Source organism: Podarcis pityusensis (assembly GCF_964106645.2).
Source record: "Podarcis pityusensis genome assembly, chromosome: 10".
Classification (NCBI taxonomy): Eukaryota; Metazoa; Chordata; class Lepidosauria; order Squamata; family Lacertidae; genus Podarcis; species Podarcis pityusensis.
In genome coordinates, this window is record NC_138035.1 from 7,439,131 (window position 1) to 7,466,159 (window position 27,029).

The 27,029-nt window shown below is 47.7% G+C and overlaps 1 protein-coding gene across 1 annotated transcript in view; it reads right to left on the reverse strand.

Moving 5' to 3' along the window:
• Positions 1 to 27,029, reverse strand: part of LOC308457810 (uncharacterized protein) — a 238,705-nt gene that overhangs the window by 64,590 nt on the left and 147,086 nt on the right. The window contains exons 60-68 of the mRNA XM_080971981.1: positions 25,905 to 25,940; positions 23,750 to 23,803; positions 14,271 to 14,315; positions 12,462 to 12,497; positions 9,290 to 9,325; positions 9,061 to 9,120; positions 7,021 to 7,146; positions 1,498 to 1,569; positions 78 to 113 (exon numbers count right to left, since the gene is read on the reverse strand). Coding sequence (XP_080828107.1) covers positions 78 to 113; positions 1,498 to 1,569; positions 7,021 to 7,146; positions 9,061 to 9,120; positions 9,290 to 9,325; positions 12,462 to 12,497; positions 14,271 to 14,315; positions 23,750 to 23,803; positions 25,905 to 25,940 — 501 coding nt within the window. The remainder of the gene's footprint in view (positions 1 to 77; positions 114 to 1,497; positions 1,570 to 7,020; positions 7,147 to 9,060; positions 9,121 to 9,289; positions 9,326 to 12,461; positions 12,498 to 14,270; positions 14,316 to 23,749; positions 23,804 to 25,904; positions 25,941 to 27,029) is intronic.

The window sequence follows — 27,029 nt, forward strand, 5'->3', positions numbered from 1 at the left end:
AAAAACAAGAATGAAAACAAACCAATAGCCCCCCTGCCCCCAGCTGTATGGATATCCTGGACTGAGGCACGACTCACCTTGCTGCCCTTGATCCCAGGGACACCAGGCATCCCCTGAGAAGCAAAAAAGAGTTGGGGAAAATAGATGAAAAAACTTTTTTCCTTATCAGGACAAGGAACTCTGTTGTTCGTATTTGTAATGCAGTGCAGTGGGGTTTTACTAGACATCCAAATACACAGAGAGTTTATTTGTTTATTTCCTACATTTATTTACCACCTTTTCCTTAAAGGAGCTTAAGGCAGCATACATAGTTCTTCCCTTTTTTATCCTAATAATAATAATAATAATAATTTATTATTTATACCCCGCCCATCTGGCTGGGTTCCCCCAGCCACTCTGGGCGGCTTCCAACAAAATATTAAAATTGGTTTTGGAAAACTGTTACAATGATATACACTGAAATTCAGCCAGGGGGATTTGAGGAAGTCACTTAACAATGTTACTAAGATTGGATTAAGTACAATTAAGGGGTATGTTTGTTTGTTTGTTTGTTTGTTTAAAAATTTTGGAAAATCAATTTAAAAAATTGGAAAAAAAATATTAAAATACAATCGTCTATTAAACATTAAAAGCTTCCCTAAACAGGGCTGCCTTTAGATATCTTCTAAAAGTCTGGTAGTTGTTTCTCTCTTTGACATCTGACAGGAGGGCGTTCCACAGGGCAGGTGCCACCACAGAGAAGGCCCTCTGCCTGGTTCCCTGTAACTTGGCTTCTTGCAGGGAGGGAACCGTCAGAAGGCCCTCAGCACTGGACCTCAGTGTCCGGGCAGAACGATGGGGGTGGAGACACTCCTTCAGGTATACTGGACAACAACCTATGAACGCTCTGCGAGTGGTCAGGCTTAGAGTCATGGGCTGAATTCTCCCCAGTTGCACCACGAAGGACTAAGAGTTCCTCTGAGAGACCATCTGGACACAAAGGTCTTCTTCTGCATCAAGACAATTGGCCCATCAGTATCAGAATGAGAAACATGTGGCCTTCAGGATGTTGCTAGACTCCAACTCCCATCAGCCATGGTCACTATGGCCAGCAACCAGAGATGATGGGAGTTGTAGTCCACATGTGGAGGGCCACAGGGTCCCCATCGCTGGTCTTCATCCGGTGGCAGCAGATCTCCAGGGTACAGAGGGGACATTCCCAGCCCTACTGAGAGATGCCAGTGATTGACCCTGGCACCTTCTGAGGGAAAGCAAGTGCCCTGAGCTATGGACCTTGACTCTTCTACCAGGATTTAGGGTGGGGTGCAGGTGGTTCCCCCCTCCCAGGACACCAAGCTTGGGGGCCCCCACAAAATTGAGAGGATCCATAATTGAGAAGATCCATTAGGAGGCTCCAAATTTCGGCCTTGCTCAGGGCAACATATTATCAAAGATGACCGAAGGCCACCCCTGGTTCCACTCTCATTTCCTAGGTAAAGGTGAGACTTTTTTGAGCACCTCTTGTCCTGGGGGTCCGGGGGGTCCTATTGGTCCAGTAGACCCATTCCTTCCTCTCTTGCCATGTTCCCCCTAAAGAGAAAAAGGGTTTTAGAGAAAATGAGACTATTGCAGAACAAAAAGAAAAATACCCAAACGGCTACCAAGATGTGGGGACCAACACTAGAATGGGCAGGGTGCCTCTCCTAAAACCAGGAGGTGTTATATATCAGAGAAGGAGGATTAATACTCCCTTCAATGCAGGGACTACCCACAGGGCACCCATGGGTGCAATGGCACCCTTGAGGTCTTCCCCTGGCCCAACAAAGCTTCTGTCCCCTTAGTCACAACCGGGAGGGTGTTTATCTTTTTTCTCGCTGGAAAAACGCATAGAGATTGTTTTAAAAATTCTAAGGTCTCAAACATAAATTAAATGTTCGTTCCCCCCCTTTTTTTTTACCACCAAAACACAAACAGTGAAAACAAACCCCCAGGTGGCTGATACATTGGGTATACATAATCAATAATAACATATTCAAATCAACCATATGTACAATTCTATATACCTTAACACTCCTCCCTCCATAAGGTTTATTAAACTTTTAACATTTTAATTGCCCCAAATTGTTCAAACCTGCCCAAATAATTCAATATTTTCTCAAACCAATCCTCCTCCTTCTCATTGACCTTAAACCCTTTCATTTTATGTATCTTCACAGTTAGATATTCTAAGATTATAATATTTTTCAATTTTTCCCTCCATTGGTTCACCCCGAGCTCTTTTGCATTTTCCCAATTACTCGCTATAACCTGTCTGGCTGCAATTACCATCAATTTTACCCATTTACATTCCTCTTTTGTTTCTAACTCAGTGCTACTCAGGCTAATAAGAACCATTAATTTAGATATTTCCACCTTCCTACCCACAATTCCCGATATTTCGATACCAATCTGTTTCCAGAATTCATTAACTAACAGACAATCCCACCACATATGACTGTACGTTCCCATCACTCCACATTTCCTACTTCCAGATTTTGTAATATGATATAACCTTACAAGTGTGTAATACCATTTTTGTACCAACTTCAACCCTTGTTCCTGGATTATCCAAGAGGTCACAACAAATTAAATGTTCATAAATGCACAAGGCAAACACATGTTGTTGTTGTTTAGTCGTTTAGTCATGTCTGACTCTTCGTGACCCCATGGACCAGATCACGCCAGGCACTCACATACATAAGTATAAAAACCACGTGTCTGAAATAGTAAGAAAAGCAATTCTGAAATCATTTTGACTCTCCCAGTGACCTCAAATATTCCTCTGCAGCAAGGGAGGAAAATAATGGAGAGCCTCCCCATTGTATTTTGCTTACAAATCCTGTCTTAAGGGCGTATTTGTGTTTGAATAGGGTGAGCCTGTGACCTGGAGTCAGGAACTAAAAGTATTAACCCCCATTAACCCCCCCAGATAATGCAATCAGTGACCATTATCAGGTATCCTGACAAACAGGATTTCTGCTGTAGACCGCCTCTGCTGTAGACCAGCTCGTAATGGTTTCCTTATATACAGCACTACACGTAATGGTTCAATTAGGCACAAAAGCATATCAGTTACATTACACATACTTCCATCTCATTCTGCAAAACGCAGCCCAGATGCATTCACTGAGCCTGCAGCCGCATGAACCAAGAAACCGCAGTCGCATGGAGCAAAACAGTTCTCTGAGTGTCAGGGAACAGAAGCACAAAGGAACAAAGCAACCTCGGCAGCAAAGCTCACAAACGATTATCCTGCCTGTGTCACCGTGAAACAGCCCATTAGGTGTCTACTCATACAAGTGATGTCCTCCAAGCACTTTGGACACCCAGTCCAGGTCACAGTGACACAAGGATTTGCAAGAGGGATTGCAGATGTCTGAGCTCCCTGCTTTTTAAAGGGGAAAGTCTGGACGGGAGAGCATTGGAAATGACAGGGGCTAGGAAGGTAATCGCAGCGTTTTGGTGAATCCCAGAGCGGTGACTTTGGTGTGACTCAGTCCTAGGCACCGAGGACATAAGGACTTTCTCCCCCACCCAGAAGTGAGCACCAAAACCTAGCCTTTGCAGAAAACCTGACAACAAGTCTTAGGGCACTTTAGAAACCAATGCATATACCGTATTTTTAGCTTCATAAGACGCACCTGACTGTAAGATGCGCCTAGTTTTTACAGGAGGAAAACAAGAAAAAAATTATTCTGAACGAAACAGTGGATGTATGATTTTTGTGGTTCATGCTGTGGCCACAGATATGATATGTGATTTGACGATGAGTTTGGGGTAGCCCAGTGCAAAAATCCTGAGAATCCGTGTGGATCTGTGCTTTGTAACCACGTTTTTGCGCCATTGCGGCTCCATGAAACAGCGGATGCGTGATTTTTTGGTGCAGGCTGTAGCCATGGACATGCTGTGTGATCTGATGGTGAATTTGGGGTGACCCAATGCAAAAATACTGAGGATCCATATGCTTTTACCTCCCCCCTCTCAGGCAGCCTCCTTTATCACGTCCCTTATCTCCCTCCCGATCACGTGCCAATCAGCTGCTCAGCGGCTTCCTTTCAACACCCCCTTCCCTCTTTCTAAAAAAAAAAGCACGATCTGCTTTTTGCCCCTGGGCAATTCGGCTCCAGGGACCACACATTCACTCCATAAGACGCACAGCCATTTCCCCTTACTTTTTAGGAGGAAAAAAGTGTGTCTTATGGAGCGAAAAATACGGCAATGTGATTAGAGCTTTTGCTGCGATATGTATCTGTTAAGAGTCACAACTTCCACGCTAGCTTGGCCACGTCCACAGAATGGAAGAGGGCAGGATCCCCAAGGATGTGCTCTATGGGGAACTGGCTTCAGGCACCTGGCCTGTTGGCAGACCCACTCTGCGGTGCCAAATTAAACCCTGTGGAGGCCCCTAGGCAGTCAAAATCAGGGGCGGGGGGCAGCTTGCAAATGATCTCCTAATACGTTTTTGATTTCACCAGCCCACAAGATCAAATCAGTATTGCTTTGAGCGGTGATAATTTTAGGTTATATGTTAGTGACTAAGTTTAGATAGATAGATACACACACACACACACACACACACACAGTGGTACCTGGGTTACATACACTTCAGGTTACATATGCTTCAGGTTACAGACTCCGCTAACCCAGAAATAGTGCTTCAGGTTAAGAACTTTGCTTCAGGATAAGATCAGAAATTGTGCTCTGGCGGTGTGGCAGCAGCAGGAGGCCCCATTAGCTAAAGTGGTGCTTCAGGTTAAGAACAGTTTCAGGTTAAGTACGGACCTCTGGAACGAATTAAGTACTTAACCCGAGGTACCACTGTATATTTAACTGTTGCTATATCTGTATCAGGGACGCAGGTGGTGCTCTGGGTTAAACCACAGAGCCTAGGGCTTGCCGATCGGAAGGTCGGCGGTTCAAATCTCCGCGACGGGGTGAGCTCCCATTGTTTGGTCCCTGCTCCTGCCAACATAGCAGTTCAAAAGCACGTCAAAGTGCAAGTAGATAAATAGGTACCTGTTACACCTAATTGCAAATTCAAATGTATCCCTATCGTGTTTTATGACTTCCTTGATATTGCATGTGGGCTGCAACTGGTCTGTGACCGAAATAATAAATTCATTCATTCACTTTGAGCGGTTGTCGCGGGGCCAGGAAAATGCGTGGGGCCTCCTCTGCCTGTTTGGTAATTTGGCACTGCCACTCTGTGCTACAAAGATGTCCGCAAACAGGACATGGAAGTTGGCAACATCAACTCCACCATGTGGGAATACTTTGCAGACGACCGCAGTTGCCTGGAGACAGACAATCAGGTTGTGAATCCACAGCAGTGACTGGAGGAGGAATGACTGCTGGGAGGAGCGCAGAGAGAAGAAATGCCCTGGTGCATCCGCAGCAGCACAACCGGACGCCTTCCTTTGCCCCAGCTGCAACAAAACATACCTCTCCTGTATAGGTCTCTACAGCCACAGCAGGCGCTGTGATTCTTCAATGGTTTGGCTTCACCCTCAAAGCTGCTCTCCTTCATTGTCTCTTGAGACAGATGGGTGCCAACAACAACAATATGTGTTGGAGTCCAGCCATTCCCAAATATTTTTGGGCCGCCACCCGCTTGGTTCCATAAACTCATCCCTAGTGCCCCCTAACTTAACTTATAAAAAGCATTACTCAGAATGGTGGTTTGTATAATCCACTGAATGAGTGTAACACGTCGAAATCTGAAGCAGTAACAATTAAGTTAAAGGTAAAGGGACCCCTGACCATTAGGTCCAGTCGTGACCGACTCTGGGGTTGCAGTGCTCATCTCGCTTTATTGGCCGAGGGAGCCGGTGTACAGCTTCCGGGTCATGTGGCCAGCATGACTAAGCCGCTTCCGGCAAACCAGAGCAGTGCATGGAAACGCCGTTTACCTTCCCGCTGGAGTGGTACCTATTTATCTACTTGCACTTTGACGTGCTTTCGAACTGCTAGGTTGGCAGGAGCTGGGACCGAGCAACGGGAGCTCACCCCGTCGCGGGGATTCGAACCGTGACCTTCTGATCGGCAAGTCCTAGGCTCTGTGGTTTAACCCACAACGCCACCAGCGTCCCTGTAACAATTAGTAGTAACAATTGTTACTACTGTAACAATTGTTACCCTGTAACAATTGTTACCCTGCAGTAACAATTAGCCGCACATTTATTTGAAACCCAATTGAAACTACTTCAACAAAATGGATGACCACGACACCAGCTTTTCGAAGCCTGATTGCCATGCGCACCTCCAACATCCCCTGGCACCCCCTTGCCTCTTAGCACGCCCCCCCCAGGTAATCTCATTGACCCCCCAGGGGGTGCTACCACCCACTTCAGGAACCACTGTGTTAGACTAAGGAGTAGCCTTATCATGGCGTAGCTGAAATCAAAGAATTGTGGAGTTAGAAGGGACCTTGAGGATCATCTAGTCCAATCCCCTACAAAGCAGGAATAGGCAGCTGTCCCATACGGGGATCGAACCTGAAACCGTGGCGTTATCAGCACCACGCTCTAACCTACTGAGCTCTCGCCCTAGAACCAGAAGCAGAGGCATGTCTGGAAAACCTGGCTTCCAGTTTCGGCTCCCTAGAAATCTAATAAATACGGTAATGTTCATGTTGAACAAATAATAATGGCTCTATAAAGCTTGTCGTGCTGCGAAGTTAAGAACGCTGACCCAGAAACTGCCGGTTGGACTAGCTGGGCCTTTGCTCTGCCCAACAGGGCTCTCCCGATGTTCTCAGGAGCAGCCAAGGCTTGATTTATACGGCAATTCTGATGGAGAGGATATTAAATGGCAGAGCGTCATGGCGCTTAGTTTGGATCGTTCATCTCAAGAGTTCCAGAGGGTCCCTTTCAGCAGCTTATGAAGTAGCTTTGAGAAGCTTGGAGGAGCTTCCGTAATCCACCTCCGCTCCCTGCGTTTGAGTCAGTTCCCTGAATCGCTTGGCCAATGGGCTGTCGCCACACCCAACTGTTGATCACCTACCTTTTGCCCTGGAATTCCAGGTGGGCCTGGGGCACCTCTCTCCCCCTGCGACCCGGGGGTCCCGGGGTTGCCACGGATACCCTGGATGCCTTGTGCCCCTGGAGGTCCTGGGACTCCGGGCTCACCCTAGCGAGAAGACATCATATTGTCCCGTCACAAGATGAGCACATGTTTTTATAGTATGATCGTGATGAATTATCTGTTGCTTTGTACAACAACAACAACAATATAATTTGTTATTTGTACCCTGCCCATCTGGTTGGGTTTCCCCAGCCACTCTGGGCAGCTTCCAACAAAGATTAAAAATACATTAAAATGTCACACATTAAAAACTTCCCTGAACAGGGCTGCCTCCAGATGTCTTCCAAATGTCAGGTAGTTGTTTATCTCTTTGACATCTGGTGGGAGGGCGTTCCACAGGGCGGGCGCCACTACCAAGAAGGCCCTCTGCCTGGTTCCCTGTAGCTTTGCTTCTCACAGTGAGGGAACCACCAGAAGGTCCTTGGCGCTGGACCTCAGTGTCCGGGCAGAACAATGGAGGTGGACACACTCCTTCAGATATACTGGACCGAGGCCGTTTAGGGCTTTCAAGGTCAGCACCAACACTTTGAATTGTGCTCGGAAACGTATTGGAAACGATAAGCGACTTGACAAGGTGGAATACAAGAAGTAAATAGCAATTTGGACCTAGAATCATAGAATTGTAGATTTGGAATGTACCCCAAGGATCATCAATGCAAGAATATGCAGTTGTCTGATAGAACCTGCAACCTTGGCATTATCACAGCACCACATGCTAAGCAACTGAGCTAACCTAGATGTTTATTTTATAGCAGTGGGCATTGCAAAGCACCTAGCATGTTCGCCCAACAAGGGCAAGTCCCACACACCCCTCCTAGAAGATGTCAGGGACTGGCTGGGTGAAGAGGAGTGGTGGGAGGTACGAGCCAGGGAACCCTCAAGGGAAACCCCAGAGGAGGAAGGCTCAGAGCCCAGGGATTGGTGGTGGGACACAGAGGAGAGGTCGGAGGGAGAAGATTGGGAGGAGGTGGTGTTGGAAGCTGATGGGGCAACAGGGTTTACTGAGCAGGAAGAGCCTGTGACAGGGAGCAGTTCAGACTCTGAGGCTGAAGCAGTGCAGAGGTGGGTCACAAGGCTGCTGGAGAATTCCAAGAGTCTGCCTCTCCTGCTGTAAGAAGCTCCTTCCTGGTCTCCAAGAACATGCAGAGTAATGAGAAGAGCTGAACGAAGGTCAGAGGTGCACAGATGCAGTTTGAGACTGCTTGGGAAACATCCAGGAGAGGTGGAGCCTTAGAAGGGATGGAAGGCAGGGACCTTCAGTTCACGAACTGCCCTACAGGGGGAAGACCCACCGAAAGTGTTGCCGAGTTGTATGCTGTTTCCTTGACAAAGAGTAAACTTCGCCAACAACTCTGCTTCTTTGTGCTGACCTGTATTTGACTCCAGCCTTGACAGATGACCACCATAGGAAGCAACATTAATGAACCAATGGCCTAGGCGAACAAAAAGGCCTTAGTCTGGCATCTTGGGTCTCCCCAAGGAGAGCATTCCACAGTGGGGCCACCACTGAAAAGGCTTGTTCTCATGTGGTCAACCTTCACTCCTTCCTCAGGGAAGGTCTTCTGATGAAGACTGCAGGGTCAGAGTTGGCTTGTGTGGGGAGAGGTGGCCCTTTGGGTTTTGTGGTCCTCCTGATACATTTCCATCTCTTTGTAGCCTTCAGCTCCCTCACCTGGAAGGGAGGCCAGTTTCACTTTCCACCCTGATGGTCTACTTCAGGCCAGTCTGTTTCTCCTCTATAAAGAGTGGGAAACCTGTAGCTCTCTGGACACTGGACTATAGCTTCCTTTGTCCCTGACTGTGGGCTATGCTGTCTGAGGATGCTGTGAATACGAGTCTAGCAGCACCCAGAAGGTTAAACATTCCCCACTACTGTCCTCTATAAAGGACTAGTTGGCTGTTCAGAGAAATAAACGAAGTCTCAATATGGAGATGGAGCAGGAAAGTTGCCGAACTTACCTTGTGCCCAGGAGGTCCAGCCTGACCAACAGGTCCCCGGAAGCCAATTCCTGGCTCTCCCTTTAGAAAACAGAGCAAATAAGAGAGAAGTGAATTCCGACCACACAGCATAATACACAGGTTCACATGATGCCAATAATCTGTGACTCAAATTGCAAGCAACTCTGCAAATGGAAGATGAGTTGCTTGTTCTGGGTGGCCCCTGATCCCAGCAAAGCCATTCCTTTACCTTTTGACCCATTTCTCCTTCTTCGCCTCTGGCGCCCTGGTAAAGAAAAGAGCAAAAGGTAAGTTTCTAGTCTTCTTGATGCCATGAAACACCCTGGATATGTTTGGGCAATAACTGATCATAGAATCACAGAGTTGGAATAGACCACAAGGGCCATCGAGTCCAACCCCCTGCCAAGCAGGAAACACCATCAGAGCACTCCTGACATATGGTTGTCAAGCCTCTGCTTAAAGACCTCCAAAGAAGGAGACTCCACCACACTCCTTGGCAGCAAATTCCACTGTCGAACAGCTCTCACTGTCAGGAAGTTCTTCCTAATATTTAGGAAGGAAAGTTCTTCCTAATGTTTAGGAAGGAAAGGCTTGGGGTGGGTGTATTCAAGCTGTAGTGCCTCTGCTCTGATCTAGCAAGGTTTTTCTTGCATCCATATCTGAGTATGTGCTGTGTGCAGCGACAGTTGCCTGCAACTCTATGTAAAGTCTAGTTTGGGGCCCTGAAATGGGGTATCCAGTTGCTACTGTGATTGCTGGGCAGAACTGGAAGCGCTGTCAAAGATCTCCCAGCCTGTAAGAATGTCTGGACTCTCCTTCCTTTGATGTTTTTAAGCAGAGGTTAGATGGCCATCTATCATGGATGCTTTAGCTGAGATTCCTGCATTGCAAGGGGCTATTGGGTTATTGGGATCCTCTGAAACTCCTGAAGGGCAGTTCCTCTTCCAGCGGTGGGAAAAGCTACACCTCCAGTGGAGAAGAGAGGAAAGGGGCCAGCCAAGTGAGGAAAGGGCTGGAGGATGCTCCCGACGCACGCCACTTCCGTCGCCCAGATTGTGCAGGGGGGTGGAACACAAGGAGAGGAGGAGGAGGCTTGGGGTGCCAAAGTTCTTATGCTGGGGGAGAGTATGAAGTAATGCCCTAAGAGAGAATATTATGAAAATGATGTACAGGTGGTACATAACCCCAGTTAAGCTTGCAAAAATCTACCATTTGCCTGATAATAAATGTTGGAAATGTAAAGAAACTGAAGGTACATTTTTTCACCTTTGGTGGACGTGCCCAAAGATTAAGGCTTTCTGGGAGATGATATATAATGAATTAAAAAAGGTATTTAAATATACCTTCTTGAAGAAACCAGAGGCCTTTCTCCTGGGCATAGTCGGCCAATCGGTGTTAAAAAAGGATAGAACTTTCTTTATGTATGCAACAACAGCAGCAAGAATACTCATCGCAAAGTATTGGAAGACACAAGAGCTACCCACACTGGAGGAATGGCAGATAATAATAATAATAATAATAATAATAATAATAATAATAATAATTTATTATTTATACCCCGCCCATCTGGCTGGGCTTCCCCGGCCACTCTGGGCGGCTTCCAAAAGAATATTAAAATACTATAATACATCAAACATTAAAAGCTTCCCGAAACAGGGCTGCCTTCAGATGTCTTCTAAAAGCCTGGTAGTTGTTGTTCTCTTTGACATCTGATGGGAGGGTGTTCCACAGGGAAGGCGCCACTACCGAGAAGGCCCTCTGCCTGGTTCCCTGTAACTTGGCTTCTCGCAGTGAGGGAACCGCCAGAAGGCCCTCAGTGCTGGACCTCAGTGTCCGGGTAGAACGATGGGGGTGGAGACGCTCCTTCAGATATACTGGACCAAGGCCGTTTAGGGCTTTAAAGGTCAGCACCAACACTTTGAATTGTGCTCGGAAACGTACTGGGAGCCAATGTAGGTCTTTCAAGACCGGTGTTATGTGGTCTCTGCGGCCGCTCCCAGTCACCAGTCTAGCCGCCGCGTTCTGGATTAGTTGTAGTTTCCGGGTCACCTTCAAAGGTAGCCCCACGTAGAGCATTGCAGTAATCCAAGCGGGAGATAACCAGAGCATGCACCACTCTGGCGAGGCAGTCCGCAGGCAGATAGGGTCTCAACCTGCGTACCAGATGGAGCTGGTAAACAGCTGCTCTGGACACAGATTTGACCTGTGCCTCCATGGACAGCTGTGAGTCCAAAATGACTCCCAGGCTGCGCACCTGGTCCTTCAGGGGCACAGTTACCCCATTCAGGACCAGGGAATCCTCCACACCTGCCCGCCTCCTGTCCCCCAAAAACAGTACTTCTGTCTTGTCAGGATTCAACCTCAATCTGTTAGCCGCCATCCAACCTCCAACCGCCTCCAGGCACTCACACAGGACCTTCACTGCCTTCACTGGTTCTGATTTGAAAGAGAGGTAGAGCTGGGTATCATCTGCATACTGATGAACACCCAGCCCAAATCCCCTGATGATCTCTCCCAGCGGGAGAGATGGACTACATGGAATTGGCGGAAATGACTGGCAGAATCCGTGACCAGGGAGAAGAGTCGGTGGAAGAAGATTGGAAGAAATTCAAAGATTATTTACAGAAATATTGCAAAATTAATGAATGTTAGAGTGATGTTGGATTGAAGTTAACTGGCTTCTAGCTGTACAGGCTTTAAAGTTATAAATATATCAAGATTAAGGATTAGGATTAAAAAGGTTAAAAGAATGGAAAAATTGGTTTTTAATAGGTAAAATTTAATGTTATAATATATTAAGATTAAGGATTGGGATTAAAAAGGAGGGAAAGAAATTGCTGGACTAACAAACTGAATTGGAATACAAAAGAGGGAGGTATGAGGAGGTCCGGGAAATAAGTAAATGTAAAAGAAGTGATGAAAAGACGGAATTGTTTTTAACTGTTTTTTCTTTTTTCTTCTTGTATTTTGCATTGTGTATTTTTCCTTTTATTTTTAAATTCTTCTTTTTTATTAATGTGATTCTTTTTTTGTGAAACTTTAATAAATATCATTTTAAAAAAAAAACAAAGTTCTTATGCTGGGGGAGAAACTGGAAGGGGCCACTCCCAGATTCTGCAAGTGGCTAAGATGGACATGAACTTTGTGTATCTGCACTGTAAATAGTTTGCACAATAAAACCTGTAAAAGACAGGTCGGAGCCCTGCCTGGTTACTCACGAGCAACCACCACACAGCACCTGACATGTACTTTGTTGTTTTTTATTTTGATTTTATTCTGTGAACTGCCCTGAGACCTCCAGATATAGTGTGGTATATAAATTCAATTAATGATGATGATGATGATGAAGCTGACCCTTTGGTCTCTTCCAACTTTATGATTCTATGACCTTTGTTGCTTACCTTCTCCCCTGGCTCCCCTGGTTCTCCTGGTTCCCCCTGTAAGGGAAAGAGAGAGAGAGCTCACTGTACCCTCAGGCTCAGATGTTTACACGCTTTCCATCGCACAGCAAAGATTTCAGACAGCCCCGTTCCATGTGCTCCCCTTGCACAAATGCAGAGATCAGAGCGTCTGCTGCTCCAGAGAAGCGGACACGGAGCAATGGATCCAAACTACAAGAAAGAAGATTCCACCTAAACATTAGGAAGAACTTCCTGACAGTAAGAGCTGTTCGACAGTGGAATTTGCTGCCAAGGAGTGTGGTGGAGTCTCCTTCTTTGGAGGTCTTTAAGCAGAGGCTTGACAACCATATGTCAGGAGTGCTCTGATGGTGTTTCCTGCTTGGCAGGGGGTTGGACTCGATGGCCCTTGTGGTCTATTCCAATTCTATGATTCTATGATTCCTTCAACTTTGCTCCTCTTGGCCAAAGCCTCTCCAAGATGTTCTCACTGTCCAACAATGCAACGGCCCTCCCCATTTCTCCTTCCTTCTCAATGCAAGACTGGGAAACACATGGCCCATCAGATGTTGCCAGACCCTTGATTGAAACTCTAGAAAGGTACTGATAGTCTCAGTGAAGACAACAGTGAGCCACGTGGGCCAACAGTTTGAGTCAGTATAATGCAGCCTTGCAAAGCCACTTCCGCCCTGCAGAGGAGGTGGGATTGCGGGCGTCACAGCCCAGCTCCCGCCCAATTGGGGGAAGCCCCGACGGCGTCACCCCCTGGCCAGCCAATCGGCTGGCTCTGGGGGCGTGGCCTGTCCTATTTAACACAGGCTCTTTTGCCGCCTACCAGCTGTTCCTGTTTCCCACCCTCCCGCCCTATAAGGTTTTCGATCCTTGACCTTGCTGTGGACCTCGGTTGGTCACCATTGAGGGGCCTGGTAGGAATTTTTCCCCTTGGCAAATTGGCACCAGCCGCTTGGTTTTCGCCTACCTCATAGCAAATCGTCACAACTTTCTTGGTATTGGCGGTTAGGCATTGGTATTTGGATTTGAGTTTGGATTTGATATCCCACTTCATCACCACCCGAAGGAGTCTCAAAGCGGCTAACATTCTCCTTTCCCTTCCTCCCCCACAACAAACACTCTGTGAGGTGAGTGGGGCTGAGAGACTTCAGAGAAGTGTGACTGGCCCAAGGTCACCCAGCAGCTGCATGTGGAGGAGCGGGGAAGCGAACCCGGTTCACCAGATTACGAGTCCACCGCTCTTAACCATTACATCACACTGACTCTCATGGTATTGTTTTGTAGATAGAAGAGGGGAGGAAGTGCCATCACCTGCCCTGCATATTAAAGGTTCCAGGGGGAGTGGTCCTGTCTGAAGCCTATGGAGGTGAGGGCCTAAGGCACGCCCCCAAGCGGTGACCCCGAGGGAGTTCCTAGTTGATGTGCATCAGCAGGACTCCCCCTATTGGTGGTTAACCCTTCCCGGACTTCAAGCAGACGGACTGGAGTCGGATATAGTCGGTTAGGACCAATGCCTAAGCCAACATCGCTCATCACCTGTAACCAATAAAGTTGTGGCCTTATTTAGCCCATTAACCTTAATAATTGTGTCATGTGTCTTTATTTCCACTGGGGTGGGGGCGGCAACTCGCCATGCAAGGAGATCCACTAGGAAATGGGGGGTGGGGGTAAGGAATTGAAGGGAGCATCTAGAATCCTGAAATCCAGCTTTCCATAGTAGTGCAACGTTTTGCCGCAAGCCCCAATTGTCGCACACGCACACATGTGCACAGATGTTGCAGCTGGTGCAAAGAAACTGACCTGTTCTCCTTTGCTGCCTTGGCTTCCAGGTGCCCCCTTTTCTCCCTGAAAAAAAAAAACAGAATTAAAGAGAATAAAGAAACCTTGTCGTTTCCAAGCACAGTCCAGCTATGTGGAATATTGCAGGAGCCTCTTGGGAAGCTGGCGTGATTGCGGCTGGATCTCTAAGAGCACAGTAGTGGATTTCCTCCTCCTCCATTTGGAAAAGGCAACGTTCCTCCAGGAACCAGAGGGCAAAAGGTAATGAAAAAATACCGTATTTTCAGCTCTATAAGACGCACTTCCCCCCTCCTAACAAGTAAGGGGAAATGTTTGTGCGCCTTATGGAGCGAATGCAGGTGGGAGGCTCTGCTTAGCGCTCCCTTTAAAGAGCCACGTGGAGCATGTGTGCGGCTCTACGGGGCTTTTCCCCAAGGAGAAGGGCTGCCCTTCTCCCTCCTTGGTAAAAGCCCCCAAGAGCTTTTACACACACTCCGTGCACTCTTTAAAGGGAGCGCGGCTCTTGGGGGAGCCTTAGCTGCACGCAGCCTCTCGTGGGCAGGGGATGAAGGCTCCCCTTGCCCTTGAGAGGCTGTGCGAGGCCAAGCAAGAAGCCAGGACAGCCAGCGGGATTGCAGGGATCCCGCTGGCTCTCTTGGCTTCTTGTTTAGCCGCGCGAAGCCTCCACAGGGCACGGGGAGCCTTCATCCCTGTGCCCTACGGAGGCTTCGCGGGGCTATCCAAAAGCCAGAACAGCAAGAGGGAGCACTGCACAAAGCTTCCTCTAGCTGTTCTAGCTTCTGGCTTAGCCACGGGAAGCCTCCGCACAGCAGCAGGGAGCCTTCCTCCCGCTGCCGTGCGGAGGCTTCACACGGCCATCCCTGGCTTTTGCGGGAGGTGGGGGAAGGGACAGAGGACCCCACCTCCCAGAAAAGCCCCCCAAGAGCCGCACTCCCTTTAAAGAGGTCAGGGAAAAGCCAGGTGGCTTGCTTTCGCTGAAGCCAGGAGGGCAAGAGGGATCGGTGCGCACCGATCCCACTTGCTCTCCTGGCTTCAGAGATAGCCCCGCAAAGCCTCCTGAGCAAAGATGGAGGAGCGCTCCCTCTTAGCTCAGGATGCTTTGCGTTGCTTTTTTATTTCTTGTTTTCCTCCCCTAAAAACTAGGTGTGTCTTATGGTCCGGTGCATCTAATAGAGCGAAAAATACGGTATATCAAGGCAGCAGGGCTTCCTTGCTGGTGGTTGTCCCTGGAGTCTCACTGACTGTGCACAGAAGGATTTGCAAGCCAACCCACGTTTTACAGGTGATTTAGGAACATAGGGAGATGCCCTGAAGGAGCGTCTCCACCCCCATCATTCTGCCCGGACGCTGACGTCCAGCGCCGAGGGCCTTCTGGCGGTTCCCTCATTGCAAGAAGCAAAGCTATAGGGAACCAGGCAGAGGGCCTTCTCGGTGGTGGCGCCTGCCCTGTGGAACGCCCTCCCATCAGATGTTAAAGAGATAAACAACTACCTGACATTCAGAAGACATCTTGAGGCAGCCCTGTTCAGGGAAGTTTTAATGTGTGACATCTTAGTGTATTTTTGGTCTTTGTGGAAGCCGCCCAGAGTGGCTGGGGAAACCCTGTTCAGGGAAATTTTAATGTGTGACATCTTAGTGTATTTTAATACTTTGTTGGAAGCTGCCCAGAGTGGCTGGGGAAACCCAGCCAGATGGGCGGGGTACAAATAAATTATTATTATTATTATTATTGTTATTATTATTATTATGCCTTATCCTCCCTCAGACCATTGTTCCATCTAGCTCAGTACAGTGGTACCTCGGGTTACATACACTTCAGGTTACATACGCTTCAGGTTACAGACTCCGCTAACCCAGAAATAGTGCTTCAGGTTAAGAACTTTGCTTCAGGATGAGAACAGAAATCATGCTTCGGCGGCGCGGCAGCAGCGGGAGGCCCCATTAGCTAAAGTGGTGCTTCAGGTTAAGAACAGTTTCAGGTTAAGTAAGGACCTCCGGAACGAATTAAGTACTTAACCCGAGGTACCACTGTACTGGCTACACTGACTGCCAACAGCTCTCCAGGGTTTCAGAAAGGGGCCATTCCCAGTCTGACCTGGAGATATCGGGGATTGAACCTAGAACCTTCTCCATGCAAGGCTGATTCTCTGCCACTGAGCTATGGACCTCCTGTGACTTCCCTGCCACTGTTCTTATTAGTGACATTATGAGTGTCCTAAGAGACCGTGTGGCCTGGCTGTGCTGTCAACGGAGGGCCATCTATTAGGAACTATTAATGCTGGCTGTTGGCTCAAAGGTCCCCAAGGGGAAAGCGCTGCATGATTGACAATTGTCTTTGCAGCATAATAACGTCTGGAACCTTGCGATATCTGAGACAGTAACACGCAGAAGGATCTGAAGACCCTGAATGTTTCTATGTTGGGTTTTTATCACCGGTGGAGGTTATTCTCTTATGGAGGAAGAACTGTGAGGGGAGAGACTCTATCAGGCAAGGCCTCCTTCCACCTGCCTTGCTCCACCCTCCAGTCTCTGCTTCTCATTTTGTATTGTATTATGTTGTGCACTGTGGTTTGCTGTTGTTTTATTGATTGGAGATTACAAATTACTTATTGTAACCGTTGAGTGGATTTCTGTTTAATTTTGAAATGCTGATATTTAATATTATTCTATATTGTTTTAATGAATGCTGAATGTTATTTTATTTGCATATTGTATATTGTATTATGCATATTGTCTTATTTATATGATGTTAGCCGCTCTGAGCCTGGCTTTGGCTGGGGAGAGCGGGATACAAATAAAATTTTTTATTATTATTATTATTATTATTATTATTATTATTATGCTACTGCAAAGGATCTGCAATAATGTGCAACGTTTGAGCCTCATAATCCTGAATGAAATTGTTCTGTTCCATTGTTCAGCTGCATGCTTTGATGTATATCTTGGGATGCAATGGCCTTTTAGTAATTCTAGATTTTTATTATTTATTTATTTATTTATTTATTTAGCTTTATTAACCATAGTTACATCCATACATCTAAGACATTTTATAGTCTGTAGATCAAACTCATCAAAATAAAAATTCCAACAAAGAAGTATATATCTTCATAAATTTAACTTCCCGTCCCTCTCAAAATCTTTTCACTCTAATAAACCTATTACTTAAACTTATCAGCAAAATCATGATAAAATATGAATATGCATCTATGTATATCTATCTATCTATCTATCTATCTATCTATCTATCTATCTATCCCATTTAACCTTTATTTGCAGAGCTTGTTCAAAAGCTGCTACCGAACTCAAGATTGCAACACTTATTTTTTAAGTTGCTTGTCAGGGAACTGCCATCGGAAGGAAGGGAAGTGAAAGGGCTCACACAGGTTGGGAGAGACTCAGCAGCTGAAGAGGGAACCAGTAGGGGGAGAGGAGCTGAGCTGAGGGAAAGGGAGCTGGAGGGATGGCTCAGAGACACTTCCAGCGAAAACAGTGGGGAGGTTTCAGGACCTCCTGTAGGGACACCCACTCCTCGCCGGAAACTGTCACGCAGAGAGTCCAGAAGACGTGTTTCCGTTAAGGAGCTTTTATGTTGGAAGCGATTCCGAAAGCAACCACTGTCGGAATCTGCCAGCGACTGACGGAGCCATGTTTAAGGGGCTCCGTTACAGACAGAGGTTTGCAAACTTGACCAAACTCTGAGGGACTAGGATTTTACACACAAGCAGCTCATCGTCCCATCACAGCATTCCGACAGTCTTCGTGAGCAGCTTGTGCAGGAGAGGGCATCATGAGCAACCCAGCCGGAACCGGAGAAGCAGGAGCTGGAGCGGGTCCAAGCCTGGAAGAAAGGTACCGGGTGTTGGAGGTCCAGCTAGCGCTGCAGACGGCGAGGCTTGAGGAGAGGAGGGCTCAGGATGCAGACAAAAAGGGGAAAGACACCCAGCTCGTCAGAAAGGTACCAGGATTGGTGCAGAAGTTTGGGGGGGAGCCCAAAGACTATCATGGCTTTCGGACAGAGATGCAATATGCCCTCAATCTGCAGTTTGATGAATTCCCTGACGAGGAATCACGAGTGGCTTTCGTGATTGGGCATCTTGAAAAGGGGGCGAGAGACTGGGTTAGACCCCTGATGGCAGCGAATAGTGACGTCCTAAAGGACACGATGAAGTTCTTTCGCGCCATGGATCTGATGTTTTCCAGCGATATTGAACAGGGAGTGGTCCGCAGACAGTTAATGGCTTGCAAACAGGGGAGCCGATCTGTCCGTGAGTACTGGACTGAGTTCACCATGTTGATCCATAAATTGGGGTGGGATCTATCGGCGGAACCCATTCAAATGCTCTTTGAAGAAGGGCTTTCTTCGGCTGTGAAAGACGAACTTTCCCGAGCGCGCCAGGAGGCGAGAGCATTGGAGAGGCGGGAAGGGAAGGGGGAACGTTGGAAGGAGTTCCGCATTCCAGACATTCCAGAGCCAACTTTCCCGCCGGCAGAGCCGATGGAAATCGGAACAGCGCGCGCGCGCGCAGTTTCAAAGCCCAGTGAGGGGGGAAAGAAGGAGGGAAAAGGCGCCCGGAAATGCTATCTCTGCCAACAGCCAGGTCACTTTGCCAGAGTCTGCCCCCAGAGGAAGGAATGGCAAGGGATGGTAGGAGCTGTGGAGGGAAGAGAGGAAGAAATACCGAAGCAAGTAAAAGCCAACGCCTGGCTGCCACCGTCGGGGCACAGCAGCCAGGCCAAAGAGCAGTGAAAGTGCCCACGCCAGAACCTCCTAAACCCGCCCTAGTGATAGAAGTGGCGCTAGAGCTGCCAAACGGACACCCTCTAAAGATAAAGGCGCTGTTGGACTCAGGCAGCTCCTGCAATTTCATGAGCAAAGAGTTTGCAGCTGAACACCAGATACAGACGATCCCTTTAAGCAACCCCCTGCAGGTGACCACGATCGATGGCAGGGAGCTGTTGGGAGGAGAAGTCAGCTTGCAGACCGTCCCAATGATAATGAAGGTGGCAAGGCACACCGAACTGATAGCGTTTAATGTGGCCACCTTGGGAGGAGCTCCCATTATATTGGGGATGAGCTGGCTAGCGTTACATGATCCGCTGGTGGGCTGGCATCAGAGAGTGGTTTCTTTTGGTTCAGCACATTGCTTAGAACACTGCAAAGAGGGAAAGGGTTTGGCAGGGGCCCAAGCCACCCTAGCAGGGACTGAAGTAACGGAGAACGTGAAGGTACCACGACAATACGCAGATCTCCGCGACGTCTTCAGCGAAAGGGAAGCTGACCAACTACCCCCGCATAGACCCTTTGACTGTCAAATCAATTTACTCCCTGGGGCACAGCTCCCTGTAGGCAAGCTGTACGCCATGTCAGACAGAGAGATGCAGGAGCTAAGAGAGTTCATTGACAAGAACCTGAAGAGAGGGTTCATCAGAGAGTCCAGGGCGGTGGGGGGCAGCCCAGTGTTTTTTGTGGATAAAAAAAACACGAACAAGCCGAGGCTTGTGTGTGACTTCAGGGCCTTAAATGCAGTGTCAGAACCAGTGGCTTTCCCTATGCCCAGGATTGACGACATTTTGACAAGGGTCAGGAAGGGAAAGATTTTTACTAAACTGGACCTAAGGGGGGCGTACAACCTGATACGAATAAGGAAGGGGGATGAATGGAAAACCACCATGTTCACCCCTTTGGGGGCATTTGAATATTTAGTTATGCCCTTCGGCCTACAAGGAGGCTCCGCGTGCTTTCAATCGTTTATGAACCATGTCCTGGGGCCTTTGCTTTACAAGAATTGTGTGGCCTTCTTAGACGACGTGTTGGTGTATTCTGAGAATGAGGAGCAGCATGTGAGAGACGTCAGAGAAGTGTTGAGCAGGCTGCAAGCCAACCAGCTGTGGGTGAAACTGGAGAAGTGTCAGTTTCATACCAAGGAGGTGGAATTCCTGGGGTATCGCCTGTCAGACAAGGGATTGGCCATGGATCCCGGCAAGGTCCAGGCGGTGCTGGAATGGAAAACACCCAAAACAAGGAAGGATGTGCAGAGGTTCCTAGGATTTGGGAACTTCTATCGTAAGTTCATCCGAAACTTTGCCCACCTGACGGCGCCCATTACGGACTGTCTCAGCAGTAAGAAGAAGTTCGTTTGGACTGAGGAGGCGGAGCGAGCATTTGAGGAACTAAAAAGGGCCTTCGCCTCGGAACAACAACTCCTGCATGTGGATTTACAAAAACCGATGAGAGTGGAAACTGACGCATCAGACAGAGCTATTGGGGCGGTGCTTCTGCAGCCAGGGAAGGAGGAGTCAGAGTGGAGACCGTGTGCCTTTTTTTCGCGAAAGCTGAACAAATCCGAGAGGAACTACACGGTGTATGACCGAGAACTACTAGCCATTCATGAGGCGTTCCGGAGATGGAGGCACCTGCTAATTGGCGCACAACATAAGGTGCAAGTGTGCACTGACCACAAGAACCTAGAGTATTGGAGGACGGCACGAGTGCTCAACCAACGGCAAGTGAGATGGGCCCAGGAGTTCTCCAAATTTAACTTTGAGATTTGTTACGTGCCAGGCCCAGAGAACATTAGGGCGGACGCTCTCTCACGCAAACCTGAATATTTGGAGGGGGAGGGAGCACCCGAAGAGAGACATGTCATTCCAGAGGACCGCTGGGTGTGTGGGGCGGCATTGGTGGGACAAAGAGAACTGGTAGAGGAAACAGAGAATGATGAATACGCCCAGAATAAGCTCAGAGGTCTTAGGGGTGAGGGAGAGGAACCAGGGGGTTTCGAGGAAAGAAATGGAGCTTTGTATTACAAAGGGGCACTGTATATCCCTGAAGGAGACTTAAGGGGGAGGGTACTCAAGCAGTTGCACGACAGCCCCACGGCGGGGCATTTTGGACAACACAAAACCATGTGGTTGGTCACCAGGGAATTTTGGTGGCCTAAGGTGAGGGAAGATGTACGGGAGTATGTAAGAGGGTGTGAGCAATGCCAGCGAGCCAAAGGGGAGAGGCGGGCACCGGCGGGGCTATTAGAACCCTTACCAACCCCAGAACGACCTTGGGAGGCAGTGTCGATAGATTTTATGACTGATCTGCCGAAGTCCAAGGGGAAAACAGCCATCATGGTGGTGGTAGACCTACTAACAAAGATGTGCCACTTTGTAGCCTGCTCGCATGCAGTCACGGCGGAAGAGACAGCGAAGTTATTTGTAGAACACATTTTTAGGTTGCACGGGGTGCCATTGAGGGTGGTCTCAGACCGAGGAAAACAATTTACTTCCAGGTTCTGGAGGAAGCTCATGAGCTTACTGCAGGTGGAGGTCAACTTTTCGACTGCCCGGCACCCTGAAACCAACGGGCAGGCGGAAAGAGCAAACGGGGTCCTCCAGCAATACCTGAGGTGTTATGTCAATGACAGAGAGAATGACTGGGTAGAAAAGTTGGCGCTGGCGGAATTTGCCTACAACAATGCCGAGAATGTGTCCACAGGGATGAGCCCCTTCTTGGCTAATTATGGGTGTCATCCCAGGGCTTTCCCAGGGGGAGAAGGGGAGAGATGGGGTGTCCCGGCAGCCGAGCATTTTGTAGAAGAAATGGAAGCAATCCATCGTCAGCTCCAACTCAACTTAGAAAGGGCGAAGGAAGAATACAAGAGGCAGGCAGACAAGAACCGAAGGGAAGGTGAAACCATAAGGGTGGGAGATAGGGTGTGGCTGTCAACCCAAGGGTTGCCGTTCAAAGGAGGTTGTAAGAAATTAAGACCCAGGAGATTGGGTCCCTTTGAGGTCATTCAACAGGTCAACCCAGTGGCTTTCAGGCTCCGGTTACCCAACCACATGAAACTGCACCCAGTATTTCACAGGTCGTTACTGTCACCGTATGAGGGGGGACGAGAAGGGATGGCCACTCGGGGACCGGTCATAGAAGAAAGGGAATGCAGCAGCCATGTGGCAGAAATCCTCGACGCCAGATGGAAGGGGGATCAGGTGGAGTATTTGGTAGCGTGGGAAGGAGAACCGGAGTCAGAAAACACTTGGGTAATGGCAGAAGATATCAATGACGAGGTATTGATAGAAACGTTCCATCAAAGGTTCCCAAGGAAACCTCAGCCTGTGGAGAGGTTCCGGAGGGAATACTTTGGGACCACCGATGAGGAGGAGGAGTTGGAAGGATTTTCGGAATCGGAAGGGGAAGGGGAGATGGACTCTGAGGAGGAGGAGTACTTCGAGACCAGGAACCGCAACAGGTGGAGAGAAGTGTTCGGGACATCGGAAGATGAAGGAAGTTCATTCCGGGGTTTTGCCTCCTCACCGCCCGTAGAGGAGGGGGCGAGAGGGGATGAAGGGGGCCCTGGAGGGGAGGTGGATGTCAGGGAACTGCCATCGGAAGGAAGGGAAGTGAAAGGGCTCACACAGGTTGGGAGAGACTCAGCAGCTGAAGAGGGAACCAGTAGGGGGAGAGGAGCTGAGCTGAGGGAAAGGGAGCTGGAGGGATGGCTCAGAGACACTTCCAGCGAAAACAGTGGGGAGGTTTCAGGACCTCCTGTAGGGACACCCACTCCTCGCCGGAAACTGTCACGCAGAGAGTCCAGAAGACGTGTTTCCGTTAAGGAGCTTTTATGTTGGAAGCGATTCCGAAAGCAACCACTGTCGGAATCTGCCAGCGACTGACGGAGCCATGTTTAAGGGGCTCCGTTACAGACAGAGGTTTGCAAACTTGACCAAACTCTGAGGGACTAGGATTTTACACACAAGCAGCTCATTGTCCCATCACATTGCTCTTTAGAGGTTCCCGGTTAACTGGATAACTGGCCTTTTAGTTATTCAATAAAATGAGTATATATTTTTAAGAAAGGAGAGCAGAAAAGAGGAACCGTCTGGACCTGCTCCAGGCTGCAAAACCAACAACAACAAAACCCAAAAGATGTAAATCAAATTTTGGACAGATTTCTGGGGATGTCGGATTCTGGAAAATCCCAAGGAAAGAGGAGTTAATTTAGTGTGTTGAAATATACTCGGAGTCTAGTGTGGATTTCATGCTCTTTATTCAGCTCATAGTAGTGAGGAATGGAAGTTCCCACGAAATGTCTGCTTTATATACATTATTTACACAATGGGCCCCACATGATTGATTAATTCTGGGATTCTCTTGTAGGCCAATCAGGTTGCGGATTCACTTCCACCTGGAGTTGGATTGGGTGGCTCCTGCGGACCAATCAGACTGCTGCATTCTGGATCCTATTGTTCTAGGACCAATCAGACTGCTGCATTCTGGGTCCTATTTTTCTAGGAGCAATTAGACTGCTGCATTTTGGATCCTATTCAACTCAGTACATAACATAACACGTGTAGAACTTGGAGAAGCAATACACTCTCTCACTGTTTCATCAACCTAGGTTGCAGCAGCCAAAGAGTCGCCACCACAACCACACAGCTTTTTATGTTTTGGCATCTATTGACAAAAAAATAAAAATAATGCAAACCTTTTGACCTTGAACTGGCAGGGAATCAGGATCCACCATGTCTGACCTTTGCTTCTAAAGAGAGAAAACCTTGTTAATTTTATATCTTTGGATTTTTACATTTCATCAAATGCTTTTCTTCCCCATAGCAGTTGAGACAGTTTCAGGCCCCCCTCATAATACTAGAGCCCAATTGGACCACCCAACTGTGGGATGTGATCCATGAGAGGCAGTCAAATACAACATTCCTTGTTTTCCTAGAGTGGACATGCAAGGGGATGCTTGGTCCAGCCAGTCGAAACTTCCTGTTTCTCCTGGGCTGGAGCATCCTTCCTTTTGCATGTGATAGAAGGTGACTGTGACCTAACCTGTCCAGGTAACAAAAGGATGAGTCATGTAGCACTCTCTCTCTCTCTCTCTCTCTCTCTCACTTCCTTCTTCGTTTGACCAGCTTTCAGCTAGGACTGCTCTGCTAGCTCTCAGCTGGCAGAAGCCCTGGGATTATTCCCCCATATGGGGTAGATCCACATGTACATATTTGTAACTAAGTTTGCCTTCAGGGATCCAACTGTGAACTGATGTAAGTAAACTTCTTTTATTGACTTTGAATAAGATTGTGGCATCTTTATTCTTTTAAGATGGATTCAAGGGAACTTACCAGGAATGTACAATTCAGTCTGAGACGGATTGAATTGTATAATAGTGAGAGGCTCACACGAGCCTGCAACCAGCTATCTGCTGTGCATATAAAAAGGGGGCCTGTAACTCTGCTACATAAAGGAACTTGCCAGCACAAGTTAGGAAGGATATTAATAAACACTATATCCTCTCCTGTCACCCTGAACATTCCCACACCAACAAAGCTGAATGCTACAAACAAGGGCATTTGGTGCAGTTTATACATTATTATTATTATTATTATTATTATTATTATTATTATTAGAGATTTTCTTGTTTTACAGAAGTATGTGTAATGTCTCTCGTATTTTTTCCATGTAACATTTTTACAAATCAGTTTCATAAAATGCTGGAGAGGGTCACCTCCACAGGCACATACCTCCACATGTGGTGGGAGTGCCCCAAAATCCAACTTTTTGGCCCAGTTTATATACCTTAAGCCGGCCCAGGCAAAACACACACACTGTCTACAATAGGTCGCCTTAATGCTGCAATTAGCGAATCACAACACTGGCCCTATCTCAGTAGGGATTGGCAGCCTGCCAGCTACTAACAATGTCACTGGAGGGTCATAACAGCCTGTATAGTGTAAGCAACCAACAAGCTAATATCCTCAAACTTCAGTAACTTTTCCGTTATTTCCTAAAATTTATACACTGCAAGATTGTAAAAGGCCTCAGAGCAGTATCTGTGTAAATGGACACCATACATATAACATGAGTACTGCCCAGAATATAAATAAAAAATATCATATTTTATTTCTTCACTGATTTTACTCACAGGACTTGCATATGTGTAACTTATAACAGTTATATAAGAACTGGCAAAAGAGCTTCTTCTGTAATGGTGAAATAAAAAATTTCCACATTGAGAAAAAACAACAACAACCCAAAGCTGAATGGTGGAAGATTCAGAGCAGACAGAAGAAAGTCCTTCACACAGTGCCGGTCCAACAGGTAGATCATGATCTACAGGTAGATCACTGGACGTCTGTTGTAGATCACTTGTAGATCACTGGCTCCCCCCAAAGAAGCTAAATTCCCCTAGAAAAAGCTCAACAACTTTGACCTGAACCCAACAAAATGGGGTAGATCACTGCCAGCTTTTAACTCTGTGAGTAGATCACAGTCTCTTGGGAGTTGGCCACCCATGATAGAGCATAGCTAACCTATTGAATTCACTCCCCAAGTGATGGCCACCAACTTGTGATGGCTTTAAAAGAGTATCAAACAAATTCATGGAGGACTGATCGTCTCTCGGACATACCCTATACCAGGAATCAGGAATGTCCCATCCCATTTTGCCGTCTGAGGCAAAAAGGGAAGCTGCCTTGCCCCTTGCCAAAGCCTTGCTTACTGCTCCATGCTTCTCTGGCAGCAGCAGCAGGGGCAGGCTGGGCACAGGCTGGGGTGCCACCCCAAGGGACTCTGCCACCCGAGGTGGCTGCAGGAATCACAGCTAGGAATTGAGAGTTACCTGTTGTTGTAAAAAGGGTTACCTTAATTCTCCTTGCTCCGTGAGGCCCAGGATAAGCCTTGAAAGAGAGGAGAGGAAAATCACATGTGCACAGGAAGGAATGGATGAGAAATCAAATTGTAGGCATATAAGGCTAGTGAAATCTGTCTGTTGAGGTTCTTGTGGTTCTCAAACTTAATCCGTTCCAGAAGTTCGTTCCAAAACCAAAGCGTTCCAAAACCAAGGCGTGCTTTCCCACAGAAAGTACAGTGGTGCCCCGCAAGACGAATGCCTCGCAAGACGGAAAACTCGCTAGACGAAAGAGTTTTCTGTTTTGGAGGTGCTTCGCAAAACGAATCTCCTATGGGCTTGCTTCGCAAGACGAAAATGTCTTGAGAGTTCCTGCGGGTTTTTTTTCCTTTCCCCCCCTTTTTCTAAGCCGCTAAGCCGCTTATCCGATAAACCGATAAGCCGCTAAAAGCCGCTAATAGCGCTAATCCGCTAATCCGTCAATGGGCTTGCTTCGCAAGACGAAAAAACCGCTAGACGAAGAGACTCACAGAACGGATTCTTTTCGTCTTGCGAGGCACCACTGTAATGCAAAAACGGATTAACCCATTCCAGACTTTTAAAAAAACAACCCCTAAAACAGCAATTTAACATGAGTTTTACTATCTAACGAGACCATTGATCCATAAAATGAAAGCAATAAACGATGTGCTGCAGTCACAGAATCGATCAATCAATCAATCAATCAATCAGTAGCTGAACTGGGTTCCACACAGTTATACACACACACACACACACACACACACACACACACACAAGAGCCACAAAAACAAAAATGCAAAATAAATAGCAAAAGCAGAAAAGACCTCAGCATAACACTCAAAACGGAAGCGTGGCACTCAAATCGGAAGTGCAACACTCAAAACGGAGCACATTCGGCTTCTGAAAAGAGTTCGCAAACCGGAACGCTTACTTCCAGGTTTGCAGAGTTTGGGTTCCAAGTTGTTTGAGTACCAAGGCGTTTGAGAACCAAGGTACCACTGTAGTCCTTATGAGATTTCATGAGCAGAGCATCCTAATACACATTAACTTTGCACGAGATTCCAAGGGGTTTTGGGCATTCAGCCAGGGTCTGTGTTCCTTCGGGGGAAATGAGGTA